General features: G+C 42.4%; 1 protein-coding gene across 11 annotated transcripts in view; it reads right to left on the reverse strand.

Moving 5' to 3' along the window:
- Positions 1-12,618, reverse strand: part of LOC131137771 (glutamate receptor 3) — an 84,686-nt gene that overhangs the window by 26,760 nt on the left and 45,308 nt on the right. For all 11 annotated transcript variants that reach the window (XR_009131973.1, XR_009131974.1, XM_058086021.1 and 8 more), the window contains 4 exons: positions 3,282-3,335; positions 2,366-2,527; positions 2,131-2,298; positions 1,861-1,965 (listed from right to left, as the gene is read on the reverse strand). Coding sequence is in view for 9 of the 11 variants with exons in the window: in XM_058086021.1 (XP_057942004.1) it covers positions 1,861-1,965; positions 2,131-2,298; positions 2,366-2,527; positions 3,282-3,335 (489 nt within the window). In the remaining 2 variants the exon portion in view is untranslated. The remainder of the gene's footprint in view (positions 1-1,860; positions 1,966-2,130; positions 2,299-2,365; positions 2,528-3,281; positions 3,336-12,618) is intronic.

The raw sequence follows: 12,618 nt of genomic DNA on the forward strand, positions 1-12,618 counted from the left end.
TTGCAATTTAATCAGTCACAACAGATGGACATCATGAAAGGAGTCTTTTTAGAGGAGAGGTCAACCGTCTTATAGAATGTCAGTCTTCTTCTGCCAATTGACATTGTTGCTAACGTGGTCAAGGTGAGCTCATTATCCAGATGAAAGACCTCACAGCAGCAGGGCAGAATTTCATTTCTTTTGACTTTATTTTACTTGTTCCCGATTCATACTGCAGTTTGGAGGTCATCTCCCTTTATGCCAGGGGTCACCAACACGCCAATATCCATCGACCAGTAGAGCTTTGGGACTTTCCCAAAACCCGACTGGAGGGACCAGCGAATGCACGCACACCCTGCAAGCAATAAGCGTTGAGCGACAAGCGTGCAGAGGTTGAGAGAGATGGGGAGAGAGACTACAGAAATGTGCCTGCACACACAACCGTAGTTACTGCACATTATTAGGACTCAAAATCTGTCTTTGCTATCACAAAAGGAATCTTTCATTCATCTTTCACGGCTGAGACCAGGATTCTCGGGCTGAAAAATGTTGGTGACCACTGCTTTAACCACCTCGTCAGTCATTGCAGCAAAGATTGAAGCATTGTTGTCAGAAAAACTCATATACGAACAAAAAATATACAAACATACGTTACACTACCTTACACTCAGTGTGTATGCTAGCGGCCCCGTCTCCACCCACCGCAACAAAGATATTTATGACTCACATATTTATGGGCTCACGCGGCACGGCGGTCGAGTGCTTAGCGCGCAGACCTCACAGCTAGGAGACCAGGGTTCAATTCCACCCTCTGTGTGGAGTTTGCATGTTCTCCCTGTGCATGCGTGGGTTTTCTCCGGGTACTCCGGTTTCCTCCCACATTCCAAAAACATGCTAGGTTAATTGGCGACTCCAAATTGTCCATAGGTATGAATGTGAGTGTGAATGGTTGTTTGTCTATATGTGCCCTGTGATTGGCTGGCGACCAGTCCAGGGTGTAACCCGCCTCTCGCCCGAAGACAGCTGGGATAGGCTCCAGCACCCCCGCGACTCTCGTGAGGAAAAAGCGGTAGAAAATGAATGAATGAAAAGGGCTCACTGCGTTCACGCCATTGATCTATGGAACAAACGCACCAAGGTGCTAAAACCAATGCACAGAGTGAACTGTTTGGAGGTGAGAGACAAGCAAAACAGACCTGCATGCACACAGCCAGCAAAATGATGGTCATATTGATTTATTGTGTGATTTATTAATTTACTTATTATTGTCCCAGGCCTCGTGCTCATGAGACACCTTTTTCTGAATGAGACATCTTGTCATGTTTTAACCCCTTGTCGTTTTGGAGTTGTGTGATTGCACACTGTAATATGCTAAGACCTAAGATTTCCCTGTCTTGGGTCATCAAAAGTTGCTTGAGTACTCGGTTTCATTGGTCACCATTATCGTAAAATTAGCATCATAACTCCTTCTCTGTTGTTTGCCAATGCAGCAGATGCCAGCTGGTGTGGTTGTGCAAAAGTATGTTGGTAAAAGTCAATCCCACTTTAAGGGCCACGATGGACAGCAACTTTACACATCGGGGTTTTAGCTTGTTACCGAATGCTGATCAAATAATTCTCAATTAGTGGGTATACGGGTCTCAGAATCACAGCTATGTGTGAGTTACAGGAAGAAAAGCTTTGATTTGCTTGGGGAGAAGGCATTTGGTGCTGGTTTGCATGTATAAAACTCTAGACCCCCCTACATAATATTTGACTTACACTTTCAGGTCAATGCAATATTATCTGTATAATACTGTATTCAAACAAAGGAACATTTTACCGTTATAATGAGCATTACAAATGGTTACCCGGTGATGTCTCTGGTGTGTGCTGACATACCTTCCTGGGACCTCCCGTCTTCATTTCATACACATCAATTGTGTAGTTAGCCCTTCGCCCAAATGTGTCAAACTGGATGTTTCCTGTCATACCTTGAACCTGGACCTGCCCAGCAACAAGAGAAGGAAAACGCTGCTTTAAATGCCTCCTTTTCCACGCATATTAAAGACCATTTACGTATGTGTGGAATACTTTGAAAAGAGAGTCTAACTCCAGCTGTTGCGCCATCAGAATAAAAGAAAATATGAGTTGGACAGTGAACGTGCTGACCATTTTAAGAGCTCTCTCGATGTCAATGCCTTGACTCCAGGGCACAGCAGGATTAGCGAGGCAGTCGCCTGCACTGCCCCTACGGGACACATCAACACGCTGGCGGCGAAGGTAGCGGAAGGCCTCGGCAATGACAAGGATGGCGTCGTGGGTCAGCGCTGATGTGTACTGTGACACATAAGAAACCCACCAGTCAGTTGGTTTAAAATTAAAAACAAACAAAAGACTCGCTGACCTTTAGTGGAGCGTTTTTGGCTTCTGGGAATTCTCTTTCATCAAGACGCTCCCAGCGTTGGAGGAATTGCTGCACGATGGTGCTGTCCGGGCTGATAATCTGGAAGCCTGTGATGTTGGCGCCACCGGAAAAGACCCTGTCCAAGCTCATGTTGGAAAAACCCTGCAAGTAAAGGAATGCAAATGGTTAACATTGGAGTATTTGCTGCAACAAACAAATCCCTAATTCACTAGTGTGTGTACGTGACGGGAAATGACTCATTTGTGGTCATTTTCAAGCTTTTTCTGAAGGGGGGGACCATCCATTCATCGCCTACTGCTTATCCGAGGTCGGAGCAGCTCCTCCTGGTTCTCCAGCTCCTCCAGGCAGATCCCGAGGCGTTCCCAGTCTCGGTGGGAGACATTCTCTCTCCTTCGTGTCCTGGATCTTCCCCAAGGCCTTGACTCCAGGGCTCATCTGACTCCTCTCATTGCAGAGGGTTAGCGGTTCCACTCCGAGTCTCTCCCGGATGACAATGCTTCTGACCTTATCTCTAAGGGAGAACCAAGCCCCAAAACACATTCCGACTTCTTGTACCCGTGATCTTGTCCTTTCGGTCACTACCCAAATCTCATGACCATAGGTGAGTGTAGGAACGTAGATCGACCACCACAACGGACTGATGTAGAGTCCGCATCAATGCAGATGTGGCACCAATTCACCTGTTGATCTCATACTCCATTCTTCCCTCACTCGTGACCAAGACTCCGAGGTACTTAAACTCCTCCAATTGAGGCAGGATCTCATCCCCGACCGAGAGATGGCACTCCACCCATCATCTTATATTAGCTTTCATGCGGTATGAAACAAAAATGATGTACTGCATCTCAGTGAGACACGTTTTAAAATATGGCTGTTGTGTTGTATCATTTCTCACCAGGTTGGCAAGGATGTAGTGGTATCCTCTGGTGTTCTTTCCTGCGGTCACCACCTACAAGGAAGAAACCTCCAGTGAGTCACAGCTCCTAACATTGCAAACAGTTGTATAACCAAAACACATGAAGAACACAATGTGAGAAAGAGTGACATTTGCAAGGGAATGTGTGAGAGCATTTCAACGTGTGAGTTTTTTTTTAATTCTTTTTATTTTTTGTGGGAGACACACACACATAGAGGAGAGATGCCATGATGACAGCGCCTGTTCCTTTCCATTAACTTCAACAAGTAAAATAAGGTCAAGGCTGCAGCGAAACTGCCCTCTCGCTCTGCTTCTTCTCTACAGTGGGGCTCCTTCCTGCTCCCACTCGCATCGCTGCCTTCTAATTAGAGCCAAATTGTTGCAGTGTGCTACACACAACTTCTTCACCAGGCAAATCCTCCTTTACTTCTCCATACTTCCAGCCAGTCGGATTCTCTATAGCAGCTTAAAAATGGCACAATGGGGGTGGTGAGTTGTGTTCTTTTTCTTCCTTTTCTCTTACAGCCCTCCCCCACATTTTAGATAAGCACAGTCAGGCATCATTTCTACTGTCCACGGTCTTTCTGAGAACACTTGCACAACCAACTAATAACAGCCAATACAAAGAGATGCATGGAAACACAGAATAATACCCAATTTTGATTGACACCTGTAGCGCCTGCCTGTGAAAATATGTCATTAGTTTCCTGCTTGTGAACTAATGCATCCAAGGGAGGAGGAGCTGCAATGACACAGGTGCAAAAATACAACAAACTGCAAATGTAGACTCGCAGTGGTGTGTGTACAGCTTCTGTTTGTCACCAACACACTTTTTGTCTCACACCACAAAGTCTCGAAAGCTCACACTTCAATTCCATTAGGGAAAGAGTCAGATGCTCAGTGGATCCACACGCATTCACAATGTAGCATTCATGGATCTTCCATCCATCCATCAATCCATCCATCCTCTATGCCGCTTATCCTCACTAGAGTCGCGGGGGTATGTCTTCGGGCGAGAGGCAGGGTACACCCTGGACTGGTCACATTTGCAGATCTTGGATTATAAAAACGGAATGTTTTATTTAGATATTTTTTTAATGAAAATAGGCCCTTTACCTAAAAAAAAAAAATACATCTCATTCCCTTTAAGTCGGTAGTAACTTGAGCACACAATATTGTGTTCTTGGTGGGGGTTAAGGTTAGGGTTAGGGGTTAGGGTTAGGGTTAGGGTTAGGGTTAGGGTTAGGGTTAGGGTTAGGGGTTAGGAGTTAGGGTTAGGGTTAGGGTTAAGGTTAGGGTTAGGATTATTGCTTCTATACCTTTTTTCGTTCTTTTGTAATCATTCATTCATTTTTCTACCACTTATCCTCACAAGGGTCAGTCACGGGGGTGCTGTCTTCGGTCAAGAGTCCAGGTACACCCTGGACTGGTCGCCAGCCAATCACAGGGCACATATAGACAAACAACATTCACACTCACATTCATACCTATGGACAATTTGGAGTCACCAATTAACCTAGCATGTTTTTGGAATGTGGGAGGAAACCGGAGTACCCAGAGAAAACCCACGCGTGCACAAGGAGAACATGCAAACTCCACACAGAGATGGCCAAGGGTGGAATCGAATTTGGGTCTCCAAGTTGTGTGGCCCGCACGCTAACCACCCCAAGATATCAGTTCTCAACACAAAAAGGGGGTGAAAAAAGGCTTTTTGTGAAAAGATACTGTATTCAAAAATCAATCTCCTCCATCCAACCTTGTCTTCTCTCTCGCTCACACCAACTACCCTCATGTCCTCCTTCACTACATCCATAAACCTCCTCTTTGGTCTTCCTCTACGCCTCCTACCTGGCAGCTCTAAACGCAGCATCCTTCTACCAATATATTCACTATCTCTCCTCTGGACATGTCCCAACCATCTCAATTCTGGCCTCTCAGAATTTATCTCCAAGTCCTCTACCATGTAATGTCCCTCTGATGTACTCGTTCCTGATCCTATCCATCCCGGTCACTCCCATTGAGAACCTCAGCATCCTCATCCTCATTCCCTTCAATGTGTAACCTCTCATGCGCTACAGTATATACGTAGTACAGTAGTTTATCTGTACAGTGTGGCACAAAGCATGCTTGGGGATATATATACATATTTGAAACCACCTTAAGAATGCCACCGTTATTTAATTGGTTTCTTTATTTTATAATGTAAAATGAATGACTTAATCAATAAATGTAACCGTTGAATCTTATCAAAACTGTATCAAATATTCAATCATCATTCAATAATTCTGTTTTGAAAACATATTGTTTTTTAATTGTTTCTTAACACGTGTATCTAGATAGTTACGTTCCTTACTGACATTTTTAATTTCCTGTTTTCCAAAAACTGTTGTCCTCTATTAGTATCTGTTCAGAAGGAAAAAGCATGTGGGCATAACAAATATTTTTAGGTTTCTGATGATCCAGTTTCCTGCTCCCCTGGGATCACTGCCTTCTTTTTGTGACGGCTTGAAACCACCAAAAAAAGCTGCTGGAGGTCAGCGTGATGATCACACAGGGAACAAGACTCTTATTGTCACACTTCCTCGAAGCTCCTTCAGTCAGACGACATCCGTTTTCAGCAAAAAGCAAAACATGTACAGTATGTCTGACAGTGGCATCTCTCACACTTTGGATCGGAAAAAAAGAAAGAAAAGAAAATTCACCAATAATATTTTTGGAATATTGGAATGGGGCTGCATGACAGCCGAGTGGTTAGCACGCAGGCCACACAGGTAGGAGACCTTTGTTCGATTCCACCCTCGGCCATCTCTGTGTGGAGTTTGCATGTTGTCTTGCATGTTGCATGTTTTCTCCGGGTACTTCGGTTTCCTCCCACATTCCAAAAACATGCTAGGTTAATTGGTGACTCCAAATTGTCCATAGGTATGAATGTGAGTGTGAATGGTTGTTTGTCTATATGTGCCCTGTGATTGGCTGGCGACCAGTCCAGGGTGTACCCCGCCTCTCGCCCAAAGTCATGGTTGGAAGAATGGATGAATGGATGGAGGGATGGTTGGTTCAATATGGAGTTAGTGTGGAATAAGTGAAAAATAATTTAGTGCTGTAGGAAGCTGCAATATTACACTTTCATGAACTTCTATTGACTATAGAACAGGTTTACCATTTTCTTGAATTAGTAATGCCTTCTTAGTAATGCACTGGGGCGGTTGTGTAGAACCGCACTGCATCTGCAAACTATAACTAATATACATGATGGACATATTGTGAAAAGAATAAGTGAATACCTGGCAGTGTCAATCAAAAGTCATCATTATTATTTTTGACACAGCTTACCAGGTGTACCTAATAATGTCTGCAATGAGTCTCACTACACTCAGGATTTTTTGTGCTATTTGATGTTGGGCTGCAGTCTGAATATTCCCAATGGAATCAAGTCTAATTACGCAGACAGGAGCCAGAGCGTAGTGCCGAGCTGGATGTGTGCCCATGAGCCTTCAAGAGGATTTGCCTCTCTTTCCCACTGATGGAAAATTCTCTTTGTAACACGGATTCACTGTCTTCTGCCTTCCTCACAACTCACAACAGTTGATAAGTATCCCTATTCACTAGTCAGCCAATTATTGTTATGCTACCCCCCAAAAAATTGTTGAGTTTGAATGGAGCTGCCAAAAACTGCATGAAAGGAAGAAGAAGGAGGAAAAGTAGGCTACATCAAACACTGGCCCAAATACCGCTGTGAAATAGTACTTCTGATAATAGCTCGTCTTTAGGAGCGCTGTAGTTTGTATAGTGTACTTATGCTTGGTGATGACACTGTTTTTGTTTACATGTGTTAACTAACAGCAACACACGGGGGCCTTTTGCCAGTGATGTGCAAATAGGAACGCTTCACACCTACATGCACGCTTACAATTGTGCAAATACTGAAAATATGTGCATGGAGTGGCAAAGCTCCATAGTGCTCTGGTCCATTTGTATAACTACGCTGTTGGGTTTCACTGCTTTCGGACGGAACAGTTTTTGGTATTTGGTCAAAAAAACAACATTTTCACTGTCTTGGTTTTTATGCAATATAGTCTGTTTGTCCTGTAGTGTACCGTTTCACAAAATCGAGTGGCCCAAACGGAGCACTCTAAATCAAAATCAAAGGGCACATATAGTCAAACACCCATTCGGACACAACAGTTTTTGGTATTTGGTCAAAAAACTAACATTTTCACTGTCTTGGTTTTTATGCAATATAGTCTGTTTGTCCTGTAGTGTACCGTTTCACAAAATCGAGTGGCCCAAACGGAGCACCCTAAATCAAAATCAAATGGCACATATAGTCAAACAACCATTCACACTCACACTCATACCTATGGACAAGAATGTTTTTGGAATGTGGGAGGAAGCCGGAGTACCCGCAGAAAACCCACGCAAGGGTGGAATCGAACCTGGGTCTCCTAGCTGTGTGGCCTGCACACGAACCACTTGTACACCGTGCACCGTTATAATAATCCCTTGTGTTAAAATCATCTTGTGTTTGTGGATCAAACCGTATTGTCCCTGAAATGCTCATGAAACTTGTTTTCATGAAATATAAGATATGTGAGACGTTTGAAAGATTGATGGTGGTTCCGGCGGCCCGAACAAAATGAGAAGCGCTTCATTTGAGTCATGCCGCAGATTGTGTCATTGATTCCATTCACAACTCCATGTTGCCTCTTCCCTCATGGGAAGTCTAAACACAACTCAAAACAGGTCAAACTTGCACAATGTGGCACAATTCCCATCAGTTCTCGGCCCTTCTCTCGCTTTGACTCTGTCCAGAGTGCTGAAGAGGCTGGAGGTGGCTGGCCTTCTGCCAGTGATTTGAACACCACTGCGCTGCTTTTATTGATGAAAGGCCTTAGAGGTGTTTATCTCTGTGCCAGAGGAGGGCGGACAGACAGATATTTTGAAAGGTGGTCGGAAAAATGAAACCTACATTTATATAAATCCTTTTCCTGCTGAAATCAGTTATTCCGCCCTGCTTAATAGATGCCTACACCAAGCAAAGACATATAAAAGCAGGTGCAAATGTAGATTCTAATGAGGCCTGAAGAGCGATTTAAAAAAAAAAAAAACAGCTGCCTCCTGATGCCTGCGTGATCTCGGTTGTGTTTGCTCACTCCAGCCTTTGTGAGAGATCTTCCCTCTGGCTAGGAGGCTAGGCTATTTATAGTAGGCTCATTGTTGTTGCTGTTATGGGACAGTGTGTCCTACTTACATTTGGAGCTGATATTACATTAAAGCAAGTGTTGATGTCACAGCTCATATAAGGGATTGTTCTCCAGAGATGAAGGCGTGTTGAGCCTCTCTGGAGGGGACACTTGTCTGACAGATAATGCCCACAAGACCACCCCCCCCACCCCCTCCCGTTCACTTGAGGGCTACACGGTGTAGATGGTACTGTCAGCAGGACCTGACGCCAATTCTCTGATGGGTTAATTACCTCACCAAGGAAAGTATGATTACACCTGTGTACTACATCTGTGTACTTCCTGTCTACGATTGGGATAAATCAACCAAGATTTTTTTAGATGATGAATTACCTCACCTGTAGTCAAAACATCTCACATGTCTTCTTATAATACAGTAGGACCATGCGACAATCAAGTAATGAATACTGAAAAAAGCAAAAGTCATAATTAATACAGTAATCCCTTGTTCATCACGGTTAATTGGTTCCAGAACTGGCCACGATAAGAAAGCTTGAGCAAAGTAGGACTACTTATTTATGAATGGAATTGTGATTTTCATTTTTACATCATTGAAAAGCTATTCCATGACAGGTTGGACAATTTTATAAACAAATTCCATGGCCCTAATTTATATAACTGAGGGAATTACCAATGCTATAGACCACAGAAAGTGTGTAGCTGCAGTATTTATGGATTTGATACAATTAATCAATTAATATCTTAATTTTAAAAATTAGAAAGGTTAGTTTTGAACTAGGCCAAAAGCTACTTAGCAAACAGGAAGTAATATGTGATGCTAGAAGAATATACTGTACATCAGCAAGCTTAAATATGTCTGTTGGTGTACCCCAGGGGTCACGACTAGAACCAAAACTGTTCAACCTATATAGAGTATTAATGACGTCACAAAAGACTACTATTATTTGCAGATGATACTATTGCTTTTTGTTCTAGAGAAAGCGCACAACAGCTAAAGTCCCAGATGAAATGACTATACTAATAAGACGGTTTGATAAAAACAGATTATCCACCCTTTCCTACAGAAAGGGTGCACTTGACAAGCTCTCTTAATTAATGAACATGCTGTCAGGATGTGCTGTCACTAAAACTATTCCTCTCGTCAGAAAAAAATATCCAACTGCAGTGAAGGTCAGACAAAAACAAGCCAAATTGAGATTACTGAGGATCATTATAGAAAGGGCAGAGGGCGTTTTTCCACACATACTGAAGATATTTCAGCAAAGAACAAGCGGTGATAGGATCATTAGCTCAAATGAGCGTGTGAACGTACAAACAGTACTCGTGACCGGGAAACAAATTTCATTTCAAGACAAAACTGTTTGGAATATCCTTAACTCTTATCAGGACGAACACTGATGTTGAATGTAAAATGACAAGACAGTCTGATCTGGTAGAAATTGGTAGGATTATGTACAAAACATTGTAATCTTACAATAACTAAGTTAGATTGCGATTTAAGGCCGGTCGATGATGTACTTGGTCTTACAACTGGGTTGATTTTTTCCCAAAGTATTCCAAAATCTGTGGACATATGTGTATGGCAGCAAAGACAACTAATGCGGTAAAAGTAATAGTAAGAAGTCATGACATGTGATTTTGATTACAATTATGGCAAAATAAAGGTGGGATGTCCGATAATATTGGCTGATATTGGCATAAAAATAAGATATCACATCATACTGGTCAAGTTTTCCTGACGATAATGATATTGGCACAGGATTGATGACGTTCTCCATACAGCAACAAGCTGTTAATATACTGACAGTCAATAGAAACTTTGAGGTAGAAATGTATGAATAGTTGTATTTGTCGGAGGGTTGTAATTCTACCGTGTGGATTTATTGTTGGCTTAGTGGTTGGGTAGTTGAGATAATGTCGTCACCGTTCATTGCGTCTGGGTTGGTCTCTGTGCAAAAGTAGACCAAATACTGAATGCACATGAGAATTGGTTTTGGAGGCCCAAAAACGGCCAGTATTGTTAGTCCAGTGAACGGACATCATGCCACGTCTATTATGTGAACAACATATCCGGGCATTGTGTTTTGCAGAGGCCGGTTTTAGCTACAGCGAGGTAGCCAGGTGTATAGGCTGTTCCCAACCCATAATCAGAAACCTGCATGAACGCCACAACACAACAGGCTCTGTTGACGATCCGGTCACAGCACCTGCGGGACAAGTTTCACCGTGCCAGTTGTACAGCACAGGAAACACGCAACAGGAACAACACCTGGATCAGCAGCCCCACTGTGCGTCGACTTTGATGTCGACATTGACTGTGGTGACTTTGGGTTTGGCAGGTGCGCCATTTTTTTTCTGTATGGCAATATGATTCATATGAGGAAAATCCTGTTTCAAAAGTTTCTATTGACTGTGAGTGTATATAATTTGTGTTTCATTTTGCTCTTTGTATTTAAAGTGTTGCCACTTAAATTGTATCACCTGTACATTGGGCCATATAGGAAACGTAAGAACAAAACAGGAAACTAAAGGAAACTAAGGAAAACCAAAACTGAAGTCATGTGGAGCATGACATAAAGTGCTGGGTATGCGTGTGTGGTTAGGCGTCTTCTACCCGTACTCATTTAATATCGAACTCTGAAAGAGTTTCATGGAGCATTTTGGCGTTTTTTTTTTCTATAACTTACATTGGATATTGAATTAGACATTAGTTTGACGGAAGCTCTGCTGCTTTTATTGGATATTGATAATGTGCCTGAAATGACGTCTTTTCAGAGTGTCACGTCTGCGGCATGTTGCCATTGTTTTGGAGGATTTGCCATTGTTTTGGACTGCGTCACTGCGGGGGAGGTTGCAGAGGTTTCTGGAAACACGTTCAGTTTCATAATGCAAAGCGTCACTTTGTAGTCCTGTTATGTCATTTTTGCTGTTATTGTCCCCACAATCGCCCCTCTGTCTCCTTTTCTCTCCTTCTCTAGCCCCAATACTGAGACGCACAAAAAATATGCTAAAATGTACACACTTTATGAAGTAAATGAACCAGGAACTAGGCACGCCTCTTCATTGTCCACTTTTAGTTATATGTACCGTAATCCCCTGTTTATCACAATTGACTGGTTCCAGACCCAAGCGTGATAAGTGAATTTCCGCAAAACATTATTCCTTCTTTATAAATGGAAACTTTGTGTACTTATATAAACCATATAAACACTATTTACAACCTTCTAAATACAGTTTTTAACATTATTAGAGACCTCTACACATGAAATAACACCCCTATAGTCAGCAATTATCCAATATAGTAGACATAATAAGAGTAAATAAGACATGTGCTCATGTGTGTTCCTATAAATGTGATCTCAAGGGGAGCTGAGTGGTGGGTGGACTGAAAGTCACATTGGGGGTTCAGAGGTGAGTTTTAGCTTACTGTTTAGCTTAAGGCAGTCAGTAGCCTGTGTGTTTATTAGGTAGAATTGTGACTGTGTGAGATAATTCAAACCTGCGATAAAAGCCTGTTATTCCAGCAATAAAGCCTGGCATTTGTGTGTCTCACTGAACATTACAGTAACATTACTGACACCTACTGACCTGTGTGGAGTTCTACATAACATCACATTTTTTAATACATAGTCTCAATCCCTTGAATATGTGTTTTCATTAATTTAGCCATTTTTGCGCTTGGAAATGCTTAATTTCCCCCCAAAATTTGCTTCAATATGCATTTTTTAAAACCAATAATAGGCTGTATTCGACCGTCAAACAGCATGATTGTCTTTGTTTTCAACTGTGGTTGTTGTTAAAGCACTGAAATTAAGTTGGCAACCACCTCCTAGCAATTCCACAATGCCTTTTCACTGTAAAGCTTTTATTTATGTATTTATGCAGTCCAAGAAAAATATGTATAATTTTATGTAGAAATACTCGTCACGAAAGAAACAGTGTACGTGGATAGCCAATGTACTGGACAGCCAAACAAACTGAAAATATGCTCCAATTAAATAAGTACAATTCCGAATTTCAATATATTACATGCCGCACATATTCTCCAAAGTGCACTCATAGCAAGCAAACAGTCGGTGTGACTCATGTGAGAAAAGTGCAGCTTGCCAAGG

This window comes from Doryrhamphus excisus, chromosome 11, assembly GCF_030265055.1.
Source record: "Doryrhamphus excisus isolate RoL2022-K1 chromosome 11, RoL_Dexc_1.0, whole genome shotgun sequence".
Lineage (NCBI taxonomy): Eukaryota > Metazoa > Chordata > Actinopteri > Syngnathiformes > Syngnathidae > Doryrhamphus > Doryrhamphus excisus.